The 19,009-nt window shown below is 33.9% G+C and overlaps 1 protein-coding gene across 2 annotated transcripts; it reads left to right on the top strand.

The window, feature by feature from the left end:
• Positions 1–1,944: 1,944 nt before the first annotated feature.
• LOC109800616 (RNA demethylase ALKBH10B) lies at positions 1,945–9,375 on the top strand. Of its 2 annotated transcripts, none has more exons than XM_020361404.3 (8): positions 1,945–2,903; positions 4,104–4,208; positions 4,560–4,657; positions 4,775–4,892; positions 6,756–6,878; positions 7,016–7,128; positions 7,214–7,368; positions 8,419–9,375. In XM_020361404.3, exons 1-8 carry the CDS (start codon positions 2,306–2,308, stop codon positions 9,107–9,109), a joined length of 2,001 nt encoding a protein of 666 aa, XP_020216993.1. In that variant the 5' UTR covers positions 1,945–2,305; the 3' UTR covers positions 9,110–9,375. The 2 variants fall into 2 exon arrangements, with proteins under 2 accessions (XP_020216993.1, XP_020216992.1); XM_020361403.3 differs by having other exon boundaries at positions 4,104–4,226.
• Positions 9,376–19,009: the final 9,634 nt, after the last annotated feature.

Here is a 19,009-nt window from a genome sequence, read left to right as displayed (position 1 = left end):
TTCTACGTTGTGAGACAAAGTAAGATATTTCTCACTCTCTGTTTTTTTTTGTTTTGTTGATGCAGGTAAGACTCAGCCGAATATTGATAATGTTGGTGATGAAACTTGGGCCTTATTTAGAAATGTTATGATAGAATATGTGACATCGAGACATAGATAAGATTTGTAATTTTATTATTCAATCATTCTTCAAGACTTGATGTTAGACTATTTGGTTATGGTTTATTTTGAAGTTATTATTGGAGTATTAATTTGGGAAGTTTGTTATATGGTATCCTCTGCCAACATGATATTATTAAATTAATTTGTTATGTATGAACTCAATTTTTTTTTTTAATTTAGGTGTTCTTTATTCTATTTACTATCACATGAAAGGTAAAGGGTGTCACATGGTCAACTTTATCTCACAATTTCAAGTGTTAAATGTTAAACATTTTGGTATGCAAAAATGAAAATAAAGATATGAACATTACTTCAAATCTTATATGCAAAGAAGTATTCCAAAATTTATAACACATTTAATGTTTATGTTTAATTTTTTAATATAAGTTTAATTATGGTATTAAAAAGTCTTTATGCTATTGCATTTATGTATTCTAAAATAAAATTTTAAATTTAGTAGGTCCAACAAAAAAAGATTAAATAAACTAAATAAAATTTTTATCAATCTCTCTTAAAGAGGAAAAAGATATGTATATACAAATACACATACGTACATGCATGTACATGTACATACACATACTTTACTAATTGAATCATTTTACAAGATTTATTTAATAGTTGATTTTATCTCTTATAAATTATGTAAAATCATAACCTTATTATTGTCAAAACTATTATGTGTATTTACTTATTATAGTTACATAATTATATAATTATTCTCTATATATTAAACACAAATCTCTATTTTATGCAAGAGTGTTTTTAAAGTTTTTTATTCAATGTGAGATTCGGTAAATTTTTTTAAATTCTTATCTAATTTACTTGTTATTTATCATAATTATTCTTAAATAAAATATTAAAATTTTAAATAATTATCAATAAATAAAATAATTTATATTATAATATAAATTATTTATCATAAATCTAAAATATTATTTATATATTTAAAAATATGTATTTAATATTTATACAAATTTTACATATAATTTACATAGTTAAACATAATACATGTTTGTATAATTTATTATCAAGTTTAATTATATAATAAACATACATATGCATTGCAAATGCTAAAGTATTGATCTTTTCTAATAACTAAACATTTCACATGCCTCCACAATGCACACAATACCTATCTTCTTATAATATTTGAAAATTTTTAATTTTTATATATTAATAAATTTTGACAATTTAAAATATAATAATTTGATTTATCTAAAAATTACTAACCAAATAATCATGTGTATCACATGGAGAATCCATTTAGAAGTAACTAAACTAAGTACCATAGTAATTTTTTCACGTGTGTCACATAAATCTATTTAAAAATGACATCTCAACATATGATATAAATCAAATAATTTGGTCAATAACTGTCAACCAAGTAGTTGTTAATACTACCAAATGTAAAATATGAATGAAAAATATTAAAAAATCAAGTATTCCACATATTTTTTAAAGGTCCAAAGAATACTATTAACTTTAATATGAATTTATAATAGAATTTACAAATAAAAAATAATATGATAATTGATTCTAGATAACAGTTAGTTAGGCGTGTATGAGTGCAAGACTTGACAAAATAACTAATGTAATACATATTTTTTTTAAAAATATAATTGCATGTTTATTGGAAATTATTTTGGTTTGTACCAAAATAAAATAACATACCAAAACAAAAAACCAATAATTAATTAAAATCAACAAATTTAATTGCATTTAATTTAATTTAATTTGAATTAAAGCATGAATGCGTGGTGAATAAGCCATGAAATTTCATAATCTTCCTTTAACATTAGCACATAACCCTTCTTAACCCTAGATCTTCATTCTCCAACAACACCAACCCTTCTTTCTTCTGTTCGACTCAACAACATTACATCACATTTCATTCTCAGATCTCTCCGAATTCCCTCACACGTTCCCTTCATCAGAAACACCCCACAATCCTTCCTCGGCAAGTCTTCTTCCTCGACAATTTTGCACTTTTCAACCTCAATTTTGCAATTCATCTTGTGGGATCCACTTAAAATGCACTGAATTTGAAACCCCAATTAAAAAATCTCATTTTTTTCCCCAATTGGGTATGCTCTGTACCTGGCTGTAGTGTGTAGTGTATTGTAGGCAGTGACAGTGAGTTCTCATGGCAATGCCATCGGAAAACACAATCATACCCGAAAAATTGCAGTTTCCGGGAGGCGGTGGCACCGCCGTTAGCGGTAGTGAGATCCATTACCGCCAGCAATGGTTGGTGGATGAGAGGGATGGGTTTATCGGTTGGCTTCGCGGTGAATTCGCGGCTGCCAATGCTATCATAGACTCCCTGTGTCACCATTTGCGTGGTGTTGGTGAGCCTGGGGAGTATGACATGGTTGTTGGGGCAATTCAGCAGAGGAGGTGTAATTGGACTCCGGTGCTGCTTATGCAGCAATACTATTCTGTGTCTGATGTGGTCTATGCACTGCAGCAAGTGGCATGGAGGAGACAGCAGAGGGTTGTTGATTCGGCAAAGGCCGGCAATAAGGAGTTTAGGAAGTTCGGTTCGGGGTTTAGGCAAGGGCACAGGTTTGAGGTTGCCAAGGAAGGTTATAATTCTAGTGTAGAGTCTTTTGGCCACAGGGTGAATGCGGGAGGCCCAGAAAAAGGGACTCATGGGGCTCAAAAGAATGGAGAACTTAAACCAGGTGACAAGGTTGGGACCATGGATGACAAGAGTTTAGCATCTTCGGAGGAGAACAAAGGTAAATAATGAGTCTTTTTGGAATAGATGAATCATGGTTTTAGATTATGGCCTTGATCGTGGAAACTGGATTAATCATACTTAATTGTTGTTGTGGACTGTAATTTAGAATTAAGTGTTATTTTACATATTGAATGTTGAATAACTTGATGAGTATTGTTGTTGAGTCTTTGTGCAATGATTATACTCCATATGGTTCTTACATCTGTGAGTTGTATTACACCGAATATAGTAATTATAGATTGATTTTTCCATTATGATTTAGAAATATGGCTTCATTCATGCATTGCTTTTAGGCTTGGGTGCCTGAAGTAATGGATATGCCAATAGTGTCTAATTGGACTTGATGGAAGCAATTTGCGGAAAGATCAATGGATATAGTCAGATCATTTAATGCATATCTAAAATATAAGTATTACAAAGGAAATGAAGATTCTCTTGTTTTCTGGGCGTTAAGAAAATACTAGGTACTAGTGGGATGTAGCTCAATACCTGATTCCACAATGAAATAGTATTCATGGAATTACCGAAAACTTATGACTAAATCTTTTAAGGGCTGATCTTGAACATTGGAATTGATGACATGGTAGAGCCAGAGGATGAATACACATAACTGATAAATTTCTATAGATTATAATGCTATGAGCTGCTTATTATGGTATTCTCATGTGGTTTCTTCTGTCCAATTAATGATAAGGTAGTTCACTGGCACTGGGACACTAAATCAATGACACTTAACAATTGGAATTAGTCTTTATTGATATAAGAAGTTAGTTGACTTCATGGTTTCCTTGAAGAGAGCATATAAGCACGTGGAGAACTGGAGATGCGTGGTTAAATAACTAACTAGTTGTCTAATACATTGCAAAATGAAAATGGGCATGAGTGAGGAGGAAAAATATGTCCTACTCAGTTTCTTATAAAAATCTAACTATTGGTGGCAATGATACATCTGTAACACTGATAATTTATAAAAGATCTTCTCTTTTTGCACTTCTGTTTGGTTTCCCTTCTGTCTCCGGTTGAAATCCAGTGTAACATTATTTTGAAAGATCTTTACTTTTCTTTTGTCCACTTGGAATTGTCTTCTATCTTTAAACCTGTTAAAAATAGCGACACAGTTCAGAGTTTCTGGCTTTATAAATGCGTTCTATATGTTTGTTGCTATCTTGACTTTTTCATCTTTTTATTGCTTGAGCAGATACTATTACAAATCATCAATCTGATGGCATTTTGAAGAGCTCTGGGAATTCCCAAGGATCTCTGTCCAGCTCAGAATGTGATGCTGTGGGTGTAAATGAAGAATGTATATCAAATTCTAAAGGTTTTCTTACCGTTGACTGTGATTATAGAAAGTTAGACACCATATTACACAGGACAACAAACTATGTCAGTTGTTTGCATTAATTTTTAGAATGAGTAATTAATGTTCCGACTCTTTTCCCCCATTTCCCCTGTTTGCTACAGGCATGCAATATACCTGCATATTGACATGCCAAATAAACAATTGTCCATACTCCGTACTACGTTGCTTGCAGTCACACGCATACAGAGTCTCATTCAATTATAGGATCAGAGTCAGCTTATAGACATAATTTGCCTTGCAGCAGATTGATTTGATATTTGTGATTCATCTTATGTGTGCAATGTGTTCCAGGGAATGATACACATTCTGTGCAAAATCAACATCAGAGTCAGAATGCTTCTACCATGGGAAAAACTTTTATTGGCAATGAGATGTTCGATGGGAAGATGGTAGGGTCCTTTAGATGTTACTTTGTTTTTGTTCATTTCTTGTTTTTTCTTGATGTGTAATATATCCTCATAATTTTTCTTTCATTCCTTCTTTCAATATTCTATTCTTAATCTTAGGTGAATGTGGTTGACGGAATGAAGTTGTATGAAGATTTGTTGGATAGTGCTGAAGTTTCAAAACTTGTTTCATTGGTCAATGATCTAAGGGTTGCTGGGAAAAGGGGACAATTTCAGGGTAAGTGTTCTGAGATCTTATGTCAGCATGTTGGAAGAATCTATCGCTTTTTTTTTTCTCCTTAACTTTATTTGATTGATATATAGTCAAACAAACTTTATTTTGAAAAAGCATGTTTCTTTGCCTATATTCTCAAAGTTGGTGTCTTTTTTAATGTTATTGTAGTTGAGTAGTTATCAACAAAGAATTATTTGGAATTATCACAATGTTAACTAACAAGTGTAAACTAGTGGCATGACATTTTCTTATGCAGAGTCAAATACTTATTGTAAATGTAATATGCATTTTCAGACTCTTGTCATTGTGGTGAACATATGTATTTCCATTTGTGTAAAATGATGAATCATCATCTAAAATCACCAAACTCCTCAAGACTCTAAACTGCATTTGAAGACACTTCCTTCAGTTAAAGTGTAAAACCATTGCATTCATTTTTGATATTTGGTTAGAAGAAATCTTTATCAACAGAGTTAAGATATATATACTGAAGAATAACAAATCTTCTCAATGCAGAGAAATAATAGTAGGATAAGATACTTAAAGTAAATGATATCAGCTTAAGGGTAAAATGATGAATTATGATCCAAAGACATGAGCTCGTCAAGGTGCAATTGAAGACACTTGCTTGAGTAAAACCATTGCAATCATTTTGGTGTTTGGTTAAAAAATATATTTATCAATGGAGATAAGATATACAAAACAGAAGAATAACAAATCTTCCAGATGCAAAGAAATAATGGGAGGATAAAATATTTAAAGAAAATGATATCAGCTTAGAAGGGTTCTTTATTACGAATCAGTAAATATTCTTTTTATGTTTGACCTCAGAAGATGCATACTTGAGGGATCACTTTTGCAATTGGTTCCAACGAAATGCACCTCATCCCAGTTAGTAGGATACAACTATATATCTCCTTTCTCTATTTTTCTCTTTCTAAACATGGACAAATCAAGTCCTTGGCAATAGATACCCAAACAGCTTACCTGCTGATGACTAGCAACCTCACCGGGCAAACAAAAGATGGGGCCCTGCATGGCGTCCAGTCCTCCACATTACTAACAGGTTATTTGTGCCAATTGTATATAGTTTATGAATGCCTTACCTTAGTAAAAGTATCAACCTTCCAAAAGAAGCTGTGAGGGCCGAGTGGAACGGTTTCAACTTTCAAGTTGGAAGACTTTTTAGGCATAGGAATTGTATGAATCTGGAGTTTGGATATGTAGCAAAGGTGAATGAAAATAGCAGAAATTGTCAAAAATATTTCACAATGAAATCAGGAAAAATTCCAGTTATGAAGGTTATTTATAAGAAGTGAACATTTCAAGATGGAGTCCTTATTTTAATCTGAACAATGAAATTGAGTCAAGAAGGTCTTCAAGTTAGGAATTGGTATTGGAAAACAATTTATAGGTGGAGAGAATCCAACGTCCAGTTCTGCAGTCCAGTCCACATGTTTCCAAGTTCCTATTCTTTTACTCACAACCACTAATCAACAAGCCTTTTCCACCTGTTTAGTTACATGGATCATACAATGTAATAATTTCTTATCATAAAGAGGAGTGCTTGTAACACTCTTTCTAGCATCCACTCTACTGTTGAAATTAAGTTCAAATTATATTAGTATTCAGATTCAGAAATATTGTATTGTCCAATATGTTGGCTTTTGGGTCTTATCTTCCACATTGTATTAGGTGGCCTCACTTTTATCCATTGAGCATGTATTTGCTTAATTTCCAAATATATTATGTTACATACTTGAATAAAGTAGATTTTTTTTATTACAACCTTCATCATAGGTGCTTCTCTAATGCAAATAACTTTTCCTTTAATATTGTTAATTGCTAATGATTTTTTGTAAACAGGAAGTCATACATTTGTGGTTTCAAAAAGACCCATGAAAGGACATGGAAAGGAAATGATTCAGTTGGGTGTTCCTGTTGCTGATGCACCACCAGATGTGGACAGTGTAACAGGAATCTCGAAAGGCAAGTCATCTTGTGTAAATTTATTTTATATGGATCATTAGTATAGTTCACAAAATTTTCTCCTTGTGGCCATGTTATTTGTCTTTCACTACCTTTGTGGTAATGATTGATAAAGTTCTGCCAATTGAATCTAACAGATAAGAAAGTAGAAACTATACCTTCTTTGTTCCAAGATATTATTGAGCGCTTGGCTTCCTTGCAAGTGATGACTGTGAAGCCTGATGCTTGTGTTGTGGATTTCTATAGTGAGGTTGCTTCTTCTTCCTTTGTTTTTATTTTTATTTTTATATTGGTCTAAGATTTGCTTACATACTAAGTATTGCAATTGTTTGTAGGGTGAGCACTCGCAGCCCCACAATTGGCCACCTTGGTTTGGAAGGCCTGTTTATATGCTTTTCCTGACTGAATGTGACATGACTTTTGGGAGAATAATTGTCTCAGACCATCCTGGGGATTATAGGGGTGTTGTCAAGCTTTCTCTTGTACCTGGGTAATATTTGTTAACCTTATCTATTTTTTATGCTAATGTTTTGATACTATTGTTATTGTTACTGTTACTTGTCATCTTGGCATTATAGAAGCTGGTGAAATTGTGATGTTTCAAAACAGAAATGTCTATAATCTACAATTTATTTGTATTACAAGTTATTGTAATATCTAGTTTAGTCTGTAGTGGGTATTATTAGGTAAGAGTAAAATTCCTTCATTGGCTGTCACATCTCTAAGTTCACATCAAAACAAAGCCAATGGTGTTAATTTATTTAATCCATCATCTGTGAATGACATTAGTTTTTAATGTCAAAGTTTGTAGTTGATAAATATAACTTGATTTTGAGTTAATCGGTGAGTAATATCTCAGTTAATCCATGAATTAAATGTTTGATTCCAATTGAAATAAACACTTTTGATCTGTGTATCTACGATCTTTAGTTTTTCAGATACACTTCATTGAAGATTTGTTTTCAGAGGACTTGTATTTCTTTCTTTCTTAAAGATTACATCTGTTTCCTATTGTAATTGTAATTTGAGTCTGGTATGGAAAGGGTTTTTATGCCATGTTGCATATAGGCCCTGACAACATTTGTCATCGTTACTAAGCTTTTCAACTTTACTTGTTATTAAGAGCCTTCTTGTTTTTGTTTATTGAATAAGGCTTTTGAAGGACTTGAAAAGTTTCGGTGCATTTACATTGCCTATGGTTATTGAGGTTTAAATCCTCTCATACCCTCATAAGTCACATGCAGCTCCTGCTGCATGATATTGCATGTTATGCTCTTTAATCTGATTCTATATTAAGAAGCTCGAAGAATTTTAAAGTGGTTGTGTCATGTCGTAACTGTCAAATGCATATCTATGTTGGATACTGCATGACACTTTATTTACTTTCTATACATATGCTTTAAACTTTTATATCACTATTGATTAGAAACAACAATAGTTAAATAAGCCTTTGTATTTTATTGTACTTATAACGACTTATGTTCATTTTTAAAACATGAATTCTCTTCCTAATATGACCTATTTATTCTGGCAACTGTAGGTCTCTTCTGGTGATGCAAGGGAAATCAACTGATTATGCTAGACATGCACTTCCTTCTATTAACAAACATCGAATACTTGTAACCTTCACAAAGTCCCAACCAAAATCTTCTCTGCCAAATGATTACCAACGTCTTGCCCCTCCAGCAGTGTCTCACTGGGCCCCACCTCCTAGTCGATCTCCCAATCACATGCGACATCAATTAGGCCCTAAGCATTATCCCACAGCTCCGGCAACCGGAGTACTGCCTGCTCCATCCATTCGCGCACCACCAAATGGTATGCAACCATTGTTCATGCCAGCACCAGTTGCACCTGCTATGTCATTTCCTACACCCGTGCCGATCCCACCTGGTTCTACCGGATGGACCTCAGCTCCAAGGCATCCTCCTCCTAGAATTGCTGTTCCCGGCACAGGAGTTTTCCTCCCTCCACCTGGCTCAGGTAGTTCATCTCAGCACATACCAGGTACTTTACCTGAAGTGAACCCTAGTGTGGAAACCCCAACCGGGCCGCGAAAGGAGAATGGGAAATCTAACCATAGCAACACTAGCTCTTCACCAAAAGGTAAAAATGATGGAAACATGCAAGGGCAAGAATGCAATGGAAATGCAGATGGAGCTGAAGCTGAACAGGCTGTAGAAGGGAATGAACACGAAAACAATGACAAGGTGGCTGAAGCAAGCCATTGAGCTATGCCGGATTAGAGAGAGGGAGAAGCTTATCACAGGAAAGGGTTAGGTTACAAACTTAATGAGTTTGAAGCAAATGTAAAGAGCGGCAACATTCGACACAACACAGATACGATACTTGCAAAGGAAAGAACAAGGGAAGGAGGTAGAGCTTTTTGGTTCACTTCTTAATCCTTTGTTTGCTCCATTCCTTTTTTCTTGTCTTTTCATTTTAACTTTTACAGCAAGGGAAACCCCATTCTTAATTCAGATTTTGATTTTTCCTATCTTTGAATTACGCATTTTGTGGTTGATTATTATTTTGTGGTCATGTTTTTATCCACCATTTTATTCTTAAAACACTTTGATGCATGCGCGATGAGACTTGAAATTAAGTAGAAGTATGCAGAATAGTCCGTTGAGAATATTTAAGTATAGCAATACCATATGAAACTTATCAATTGGATGAGTTGGAAGAAATAATGGTTTTAGATGAAACATTATATAGTCACAAGTATGAACCTTTAGGTTTGTGTGGGAATGGTTGAAAGAAGATACTGTTGGTTGCAGATGAAGATAAACTTAGTTTTAGCAGTTTATATTGTCTTTTATTTCCCATCTATTATTTTAGCAACGGTAGCAGAGTGATCTTCCATATTGAGTAAAGATATATGGTCAATATAGCACATTTCTCTCTCCAAATTGAGCACTTCTTAGCAAAATATACAGTCTTCAGGGGCATTTGTGATGGGTTATAACGAATTTGCTTATGTTTTTATCCGATCTTAAAATTTGACAAGGTTAATCTTGTATAATTGAATTTGACTTGTCAAAACAAATATGAAATAAGATCCAATTAACTCAATTTGTTAACAGTTAACACAATTTATTGGTTTTAACATTACTTGTAGCTGCTGTAAAAAAAATTACATGTAGTTAAATTATAAAATAGAAAAGTATATGACTACAATTTTGTGTATTTATAGTATGTTTCATGATAAATAAGATGGTATCATATTAAACAAAATATTATTTATTAGGTCAGGAGGTCATATTATTAACACAATTATTTTAAATATAATAATTATGACATTGTATTGGGTTGAGACAACTTAAAGGATAATTTGACTTTGTCCTAAAAATACAGAGTCTAACTTGTTAAATTTGAATTCATCAAAAGTTTCTTTAAACCGGATGGAATAATGAATAACCCTCCCTCATGTAAAAAGGAAACTTTTTCTTTTATTTTTTTAAGAGTCACGTAGTTAAACTTTTTTTTTTTTTAATTAATTGGTCCAAATTATCTACCACATCTCAAAGTATTAATATATATTCTCATAACGAAAGATATTGCTAAAATCCTTGATATTCTTCATTTTGTTGCTAATGAATTCATATATGTTAATATGACTGATCATCAATCAATGATATTTTAGATAAGCAAGCATGTATGGATAGTTATCAAGCAATTATTATTTGGATAAAACACGGTGGTGATTCACGTCGGTGGAATGTGGCCTAATACAACGTTGCACACTCACACACGAAATACCCTTATCCATGCATGCAAACTCCATTACAAGGGTCTTAATATGAAGGTGCACCGGAAAATTCGCCATAATAAATAAATTATATTTTCTTTATTTTTTTCCTTTTTCTTTATAACTGTTTTTTTAGGCAGTTACATTTAAAATAGGACACATTTACTATTAAAGATAGATTTCATATAGGAAGAATCTAAACAATAAATCCTATGGAAGAAATTATTGGGATGAAATACGGGAGAAAACTTCATAAATGAAAGAGAGCAAATAAAATAAGTGAACTTGACATCATATTTTAATTTAAATTCTTAAGATGTTAAGTTGATTAGCTTTGTTCACTAATATGTTATTTAACATATCCAACTATATATTATTTAACAAGTGAACTTGACATCATATCTCATTCATACTTGAACATTAACACTCTCCCTAGAGTGAAAGTCTTCCATATGGTATGCTCCCGTTCAAGTAAAAATATTTTTTTTTTTCATTCACAAGTATTCAATGATGGTCTACTTGTACCACTGTTAGCTCACATCAAAGGGACAAACGAATCGCTTATAAGACTTTCAAAGAAACAATCTAACTGTTAGATCTATTACCCATTCCATTGCTCGATACTCATTTGAACCGGTTACCTTGTCAAACTGTTGACTTTGATATCACTATTAAGGGGGAGGGTTAAACATTGGGGAGAATTCCATCAATAGGTGGTGAGAAAACTACACAAGTGAATTTGACACATCTTAACTCAAAATCTTAAGACATTAGGTTGATGGGTCTTTGTCACTTATATATTAGTCAATATACCTAACTATATGATACATAAGTCTCTTATTCACACTTGAACTCTAGCAAAAATGTCATGAGCCTCTTATTTTTTATACTTATGTATGGGCATTCATTTATTCCAAGAGTAAGTTTTGGTAGACTTACTTCACTCAATAACTCATGTTCTACATTAAATTTCAATGATCCAACCATTAAATTAAAAATTCTTAATGTATAGATCAAGTCTACAATTATTTTAAAAATTTAAAAACTATTTAATACTTCATTTCATTTAATCAAATTAACAAATAATCATAAAAGCATTTTATATGTTAACTTGAATCTATATAATGAAGTATTATATAATATTCATTTTTTTTTTAATTTGTAGACTTGATCTATACATTAAAATTTTTTACTTCAACGATTGAATAACTGAAATTTGATGCAAAACATGGAGTATTGAGTAGAGTAAGTCTACTAAGACTTACTCTCAAAGGAAGTGAATCTCTCTACCAAATGCCAATGTGAACTTCATGGCAAGATGATATGTTGACACTATTGCCCCTAGGGTATTTAATGATGGTTAGCCAAGAAGTATGTTGTAGGGGGTGTTGGGAATGCCCCGCTATGTACTTGTTAGAGAAAAAGTTACACACTAGAAGGGGGTTGAATAGTGTATATAAAAAACTCGCACTTTTGAAGTGTAATGAAGTAGTAGAAGTTTTGATAGCCGAAGTACTAGAAAGTAATAAGACGCATGAGCACAAATCTTTTATACTAGTTCGTCTCAAACATAGAGACTACATCTAGTTCTCAATCCAATCAAATTGAGTTTCACTATCTTTTTTAAGATACAAGTATTCTTTCAACAAGCCACTTCTAGCTTAACCTATGTAGTCTTTGACTTGCCTCTTCAAGCAACTACCTAAGTATTCTTTCAACAAACCTCTCCAGGCTAAATCACCAAGTATTCTTTTCTAACAAGCCTCTCTAGGCTCAAACATTAAGTATTCTTTTGAACAAGTCTCTCCAGACTCAACCCTTACAAATAATTTTGAAAAGAGTTACAAAGATAGCTTTGTCTCTTCTAGATGTGATGCTATGAAACTTAAACACAAAATAGTCTACAAAGAACTATGTACAAGATTTACAATGAAAAGCTTTTTTGTACTTTAGCTTTTTATGACTCAATGTGTTTCTCAATATGCATTTCTTCAGTGACTTCTTTTCTTTCTTATTTACAATGCTTCTTTTTCTATCTCGTATATTGATTTTTTGTTTGTTGTTTGAAGACTTGATCCTTTTATAGTAGTTTCGGAGAAGATGACCGTTACAAGAAATTTGAGTTGAACATTTTAATTTTCTTCTTGAGTTGCTTTGTCTGTCTTCTTGGCTAATCTTAGAGATTACCATTGATGCATTTAATGCAAGCATTAAATGCCTTTTAGTAATGTGTGTCTCTCTTATCTGATCTAACAGACTACTTATCATCATTTCCCACTAAAATGAGCATGGTAGAAGTAATCGATCTCTATGTAGAGCAATTGCAGTCAGAGTAGAGTAGTCTTTTACAGAGCCTTTTCTGTAATATTCGGGATTTTCCCTTTATTGTCTTTTTTCTTCTTTAATGTGTTTCGAGAGTTCTGAAGTCTCTTTTTAGTTCGATTTATTAAGGAATAACACATTTAGACTCGTTTTTGGAAGTATTTCATTTAATGTCCTAAGACAGATTATATGCTGTTAGAAAAGAATGACTCAATCCAAGAGGGGGTGAATTAGATTCTATGACACTTAAATTTTTTTTAGAGTTCTACGGATCTTTATTTCAACTTAAACTTTTCTAATATGAATTCTCAAAGAAGTTTCTTGAAAGACTTGCCAATGGGAATGAGTCCTATATGCTTTCTTGATTAATCTTGATTAAGTTCAATGTTAAAAACACTTAATATGCAACACTTTGGTTCAGTTTAAAGCAATGTTATGCATACAAACATATTAATCAAGATCATCCACTTTAACACTCAACCAAGATTTTGCTCAATGTAAAAGATAAGAGCGAGAGAGAAGAATGCACAAGTATTTTATCCTGGTTCAGCCACTCCATATGTGACCTACATCCAGTCCTCAATCATAACCTGATCAAAATTTCTTCTACTATTTCAATGAAGAAGTTTTACAAGCATACCACACATGCATATACTCCTACATTCAAGATAACCACTTTCTTGCCCCCAAGAAAGCACTTCTTGTAGAAACCCCACTACAAGAATTCCTTACCACTTGAGACACCTACTCAAGATTTCCCTTACACTTTACACAAAGAATTAAAGGAACGAATTCACCTAGAAGCTGAACAAATCAGACTGTGAATTCCAAAAGCAAATCTTAATCTTTCTCTCCCAAGAATGTAGTGATGATGATGATCTTTTTCAAAGCATTTCACAAAATGTTTTTCTTCTTGGTTTCACAAAGAAAACACTCCAAGAAGGTCACAAAGACTTCACAATATAGTTTTTCTCTCGTTGATTCTCAATTCATTCTCTGTTCTGAAGTTTCAAAGTGTGAAAGCTATTTATAAAAATTTCAGAACCAGATAATCAATTATTTTAAAGAATAATCGATTATTTTTCTCTTCATAATTTCTGGAAACCACTTAAGAACAAAATAATCGATTATTTTGCAGGATAATCGATTATTCTAGAGAGTGCTTCCTAGAATAATCGATTATTTCACATATAATCGATTATTACAGCAAGACTCTTTTCACCTGTTGCTAGAATAATCGATTACACTTAATGATAATCGATTATTTTGAGTTAGCTCACAAAAACTCAATTCTATACTTCAAAAATCTTTCCAAGTATTTTAAATCATCATTATACTCACTCTTAGTCAATTTAGATTAAAATTAACACATGCACAAAGCACACACATGCAAAATAAGCTAATCAAAACAATACATCTCATAAGAACTTATAAACTACTCCTATTACACATCATGATAGTCATATCTTCTTCTTGACTAGTTTGTGTCCTTGGTCAGCTTCAACTTTCAGAATTCACCCTTTGTTATCATCAAAACTCTCATGCTCTCTCATACTTCAGAGCTTAGTTGATTCACTACTCCATGAATCTCAACATATGCTTCGTCTGATTTCCTTTATCTAAATGTCAAGGTTCTCCTCTATGTTAGTTGAGCCATCGTACCTAGATTCAAGATTTTCCTATTTTCATGAAATAGGTCTCCATAATCTCTTGTGTGAAAGGTTGTGGTTAAAATTTGTTGTACTTGTTGAATCTTTATTTTTGGGTTCATTGCATTGTCAATGATTCATCATGGTCAGTGTATGTTTGAACCATTCAAGTGTTTTCTTGTTGTAGCCATGTGTAGTGTTTTAGCTTTGAAGCTCCACATCCTCTTATTGCAATAATGATAGCTCGTGCACATGGTGCTCATGTTACTAATGTAATGCTTGTATCTAAGCTCTTAATTTTCATACAACCAATGACAAGTCTGTGGAATCTTAGACACCTACAAATGATTCTTCCCTTAGGATTAACTTCTCAAGGTGGGGATCAGGCATCCAAAGGTGGGTTTGAAGCATCTCTTGGTGTGCATGTGACATTCCAAGATATGACCAAACAAATGGTTCTAGTTGGTCCAGGTTGCTACCATGCTACTTAGAGGGCCTAAAATGGTTAGTGTTTTAGTTTCGTCGTGGGTGCCAAAATGTAACTACAAAGGATACTCTCAAAATATTGCTTCCTTTGTTTCCTAGGTTGTCTTCGTCTATGGTAACTATTTTATATTACTAAAGGATCGGTTACCTATAAATGCACTCCAACGTCCAAGTAAGGGTTCAGATCAAAAAGCAATAAATGCACATTTAGTAAGTTAACAATGCCTACCACTTAACATGTTATCAATTTATACTAACCTTATTGGACCTTTTAGCTTTTGGGCCATTATACATGATTATCAATTAATGAGGATTAAGACAAGTTTACTATAATTTAAGTAACTTTGCAATATAATCAAACATATTTTCCTCTTTAATCTTTAGGTGTGCTAGAGAATGTTCAACCTCCCAAGGGGTCGAATGGTATTCAACACTCATAAAAAGTAACAAGGGAAGACTCTTTAATTCTTGTTCGCTAGAGAGTGTTCAACCACCCAAGGGGCTGGTGGTACTTCACCTTCGTGAGAATCAAATAGAGGAAGACCATTCAACCCTTGGGATGCATTGGAGTGTAGGGAATATGCCTAAATATCTTTAAGAAAATTAATTAGTTTTGATAATAATCTTTTATTTATGTTTCAAATATTTAGATTTAATCTATTTTGATTATTTTAAGATTTGTTTCCTTATTTTTAGAATAAGATAATATCAATATTTGATTTTGTATCACAACTTTTCTCTATAAATAGAGGCTTCATGAATAAAATTTGATTATGTTCCTCTGGTAAAAATTATATCTTTACAAAATATAATATAAAATAACCTATCATTGGTATCTAGAGTCAAGGTTACAACATGTGAGGATGGAAACAAAAACAAACTTTTCACAAATTTTCCCACCAATCTTTGATGGAGAAAGCTATGATCTTTGGACGATGAGAATGGAAGCATACCTAGAGGCTTTAGATCTTTGGGAAGCTATAAAAGAAGATTATGATGTTTTCACATTGCCAGACTATTCTACTGTAGCCCAAATAAAAATTCACAAAGAAAGGAAAATCAAGAAGGCAAAGGCAAAGGCAAAAAGTTATCTCTTTGCCTGTGTTTCACCAAAAGTTTTCACTAGGATCATGACTCTCAAATCGACAAAAGTAATTTGGAATTACCTAAAGGAAGAATATGTTGGAGATGAAAGGATTTGAAGCATGCAAATATTGAATTTAATGAGAGAATTTAAGTTACAAAGAATGAAAGAGATTAAGACAATCAAACAATACTCACATAAATTGCTTGCCATTGTTAATAAGGTATGATTACTAGGAACACAATTTCTTGATTCTAGAATTGTTAAAAAAAATTCTAGTAACTATACCTGAAAGATATGAAGCTCCAATAACGGCCTTGTAGAACACAAAGGATATGAGTAAAATCACTTTGGTAGAGGTGTTACATGCATTGCAAGCATTGGAACAAAAGAGGCTTATAAGAAAAAAAGGAATTGTGGAGGGTGTATATTTAGCCAAATGGAAGAATAACAATGGTAGCAAAAATAAAAAATAAAAATAAAAAAAGGAATATTGTTCCAAAAGAACAAACAAAATAATAACACTCAAATTTTTCCACCATGTCCTTATTACAAAAAGACTAGTCATATGTTGGTGGAAGCTTGGCACAAAATGTTACAAATGTGGGCAATTAAGACACTTAAAACACACATATATATATATATATATATATATATATATGTGTGTGTGTGTGTGTGTGTGTGTGTGTGTGTGTGTGTGTGTGTGTGTGTGTGTGCATGTCGCAACCCGAAAATTTCCGATCTTGCGACCTATGGTTTAGACATCCTTTTAAAGATCTCATCAATTAAGGAATGCCCAAACATCAGACTAATCCTTAATTAATGGTTTTGAAAATAGGTTCATGGAGTCGCCACCAATATTTTACTCAAAACATTGGAAAAAGAAAAGGTTTTTAAAAGTCCAATAATGGCCTTGATAACCAGAATTGGGTTCGGGGGTCGGTTACGTGTAGGGAAGGTATTAAGCACCCCTACAACGCCCTTAATCGGTACCCTATGACGAAGTTTAACATTATAAATAATAATAATATAAATATTAAATCCCCTTATATTGGTGACTATTTACATGCTTGAAATTTAAATTAAACAATTGACTCTAAAATATCTACATGATTATTTTTATTATAACAATGTAAAATAAAAGAAGAGAAAGATAAAACAAGAGATTGATGAGTAATACCTCGTAACAAGCTTTATTGGATCTTCAACTATAGGGATTTTAGGTGCTTTGTGGCAACCTTTCACACTACAATAAGCCTCACAAAACTCAAGAAGTACAATAGGAGAGAGAGAGAGAGAAAAAAGGGAGAAATTTCGAGCTCTATGGAGCTTTGGACGAAATTTTGGAGTCCCTCTAACTGCTGGCCGAGATTCTCTATTTATAGGCATCAGATGTGGGCCGGAACGGCCCGTTCTGGATTCGGAACGGCCCGTTCCGGATCCGAACGTTATGCAGTACATTTGCACCCTAGAACGGCCTGTTCTGAAACCAGAACGGCCCGTTCCAGGGAACCAGAACGGCCCGTTCTGATTTCAGAACGGCCGTTCTAGGGTACAGATTTTAAGCCCCCTTGATTGGTTCGGAACGGCCCGTTCTGGTCTAGAACGGCCCGTTCCAACCTATATTTTTATAGGCTTTTTAGAAGCCCAGAACGGCCCGTTCTGATTGAGAATGGCCCGTTCCGGACTTGGGAACGGTCGTTCCGATTTTGGAACGGCCCGTTCCGGGCCACTAAAAAATTGGTTTGGGCCTTTGGGCCCTCTGATGTCCTATCTTGTTATTTGTATGCCTCCCCGGACGAAATTGGGTGTCTACAGCTGCCCCTCTTTACTTGTCCTTTGGAATAGCTGTGTTGCTTTTCTAAAGGCAAGTAAAGACGTAGACATTTCGTCCGGGTCTTCTTCCCGTCTCTGTGTTGGTACTTCTGCGTTGCTTCCCTTGAACAGGTGTATTTGCTCGTATCCTCACCCTTTAGAGCAGTTGAGCATTGATTGCGTACTCAAGGTTGATAAACTGTACACCTGATCTTCAGTCTTCGAGTAGAAGCTCCATTGTTTCTCTTGTGATAATGTGTGCCTTTATTTGTTGCTTGTTGAAGAGGGAGTATATTATGAGCTCAGCCTCTCCAGGCTGGACTGATATTTAGGGCTTCAGCCGGCCCACAGGTGGGAGCTCGATGGCAATCCCGATTTTGACTTTGAAGAACTCGGCGGTACCCTCATTGTCATTCACTGATTTGAGAGGCTCAAAGGCGGCTCTCGATCAAGCTTGGCTGATTTTAAGGCTTCAACCAATCTATGGTGGGAGCTCGGCGACATCCCGGTTTCAATTTCGAGGAACTCGGCGGTACCCTCGTTGTTGTGGTAGTATTTTCGTAGCCTCTTCAGGCCGTAGTATTTTCGTAGCCTCTTCAGGCCATAGTATTTTCGTAGCCTCTACAGGCCGTAGTATTTTTGTAGCCTCTACAGGCCGTAGTATTTTCGTAGCCTCTACAGGCCGTAGTATTTTCGTAGCCTCTTCAGGCCGTAGTATTTTCGTAGCCTCTTCAGGCCGTAGTATTTTCGTAGCCTCTTCAGGCCGTAGTATTTTTGTAGCCTCTTCATGCCGTAGTATTTTCGTAGCCTCTTCAGGCCGTAGTATTTTCATAGCCTCTCCAGGCCGTAGTATTTTCATAGCCTCTCCAGGCCGTCTGCTGGTGTTGATGATGTGATTGCCCCTTGACGAGGATTGTTAATAAGTGGTGCCCTTGTGTTGGTGGGCAAAGGAGTAGATGGTTGACAGAGATTCTGGTGTTGCCCCTGCCATGTGAGTATTGTGATGCCTCTTCAGGCGAAATGC

This window comes from Cajanus cajan, chromosome 11 (assembly GCF_000230855.2).
Source record: "Cajanus cajan strain Asha chromosome 11, NIPB_CcT2T_4, whole genome shotgun sequence".
In the NCBI taxonomy this organism is placed as follows: domain Eukaryota; kingdom Viridiplantae; phylum Streptophyta; class Magnoliopsida; order Fabales; family Fabaceae; genus Cajanus; species Cajanus cajan.
The sequence above is the reverse complement of the archived record's forward strand: the minus strand, read 5'-3'. Positions and strand labels throughout refer to the sequence as shown.

Excerpts from the sequence above, each read along its gene's own strand:
- LOC109800616 (XM_020361403.3), top strand. The coding sequence starts at position 2,306 with ATGGCAATGCCATCGGAAAACACAATCATACCCGAAAAATTGCAGTTT. Across the intron at positions 2,904-4,103 it reads ATCTTCGGAGGAGAACAAAG|ATACTATTACAAATCATCAA; the intron begins GTAAATAATGAG and ends TTGCTTGAGCAG. Across the intron at positions 4,893-6,755 it reads GAAAAGGGGACAATTTCAGG|GAAGTCATACATTTGTGGTT; the intron begins GTAAGTGTTCTG and ends TTTTGTAAACAG.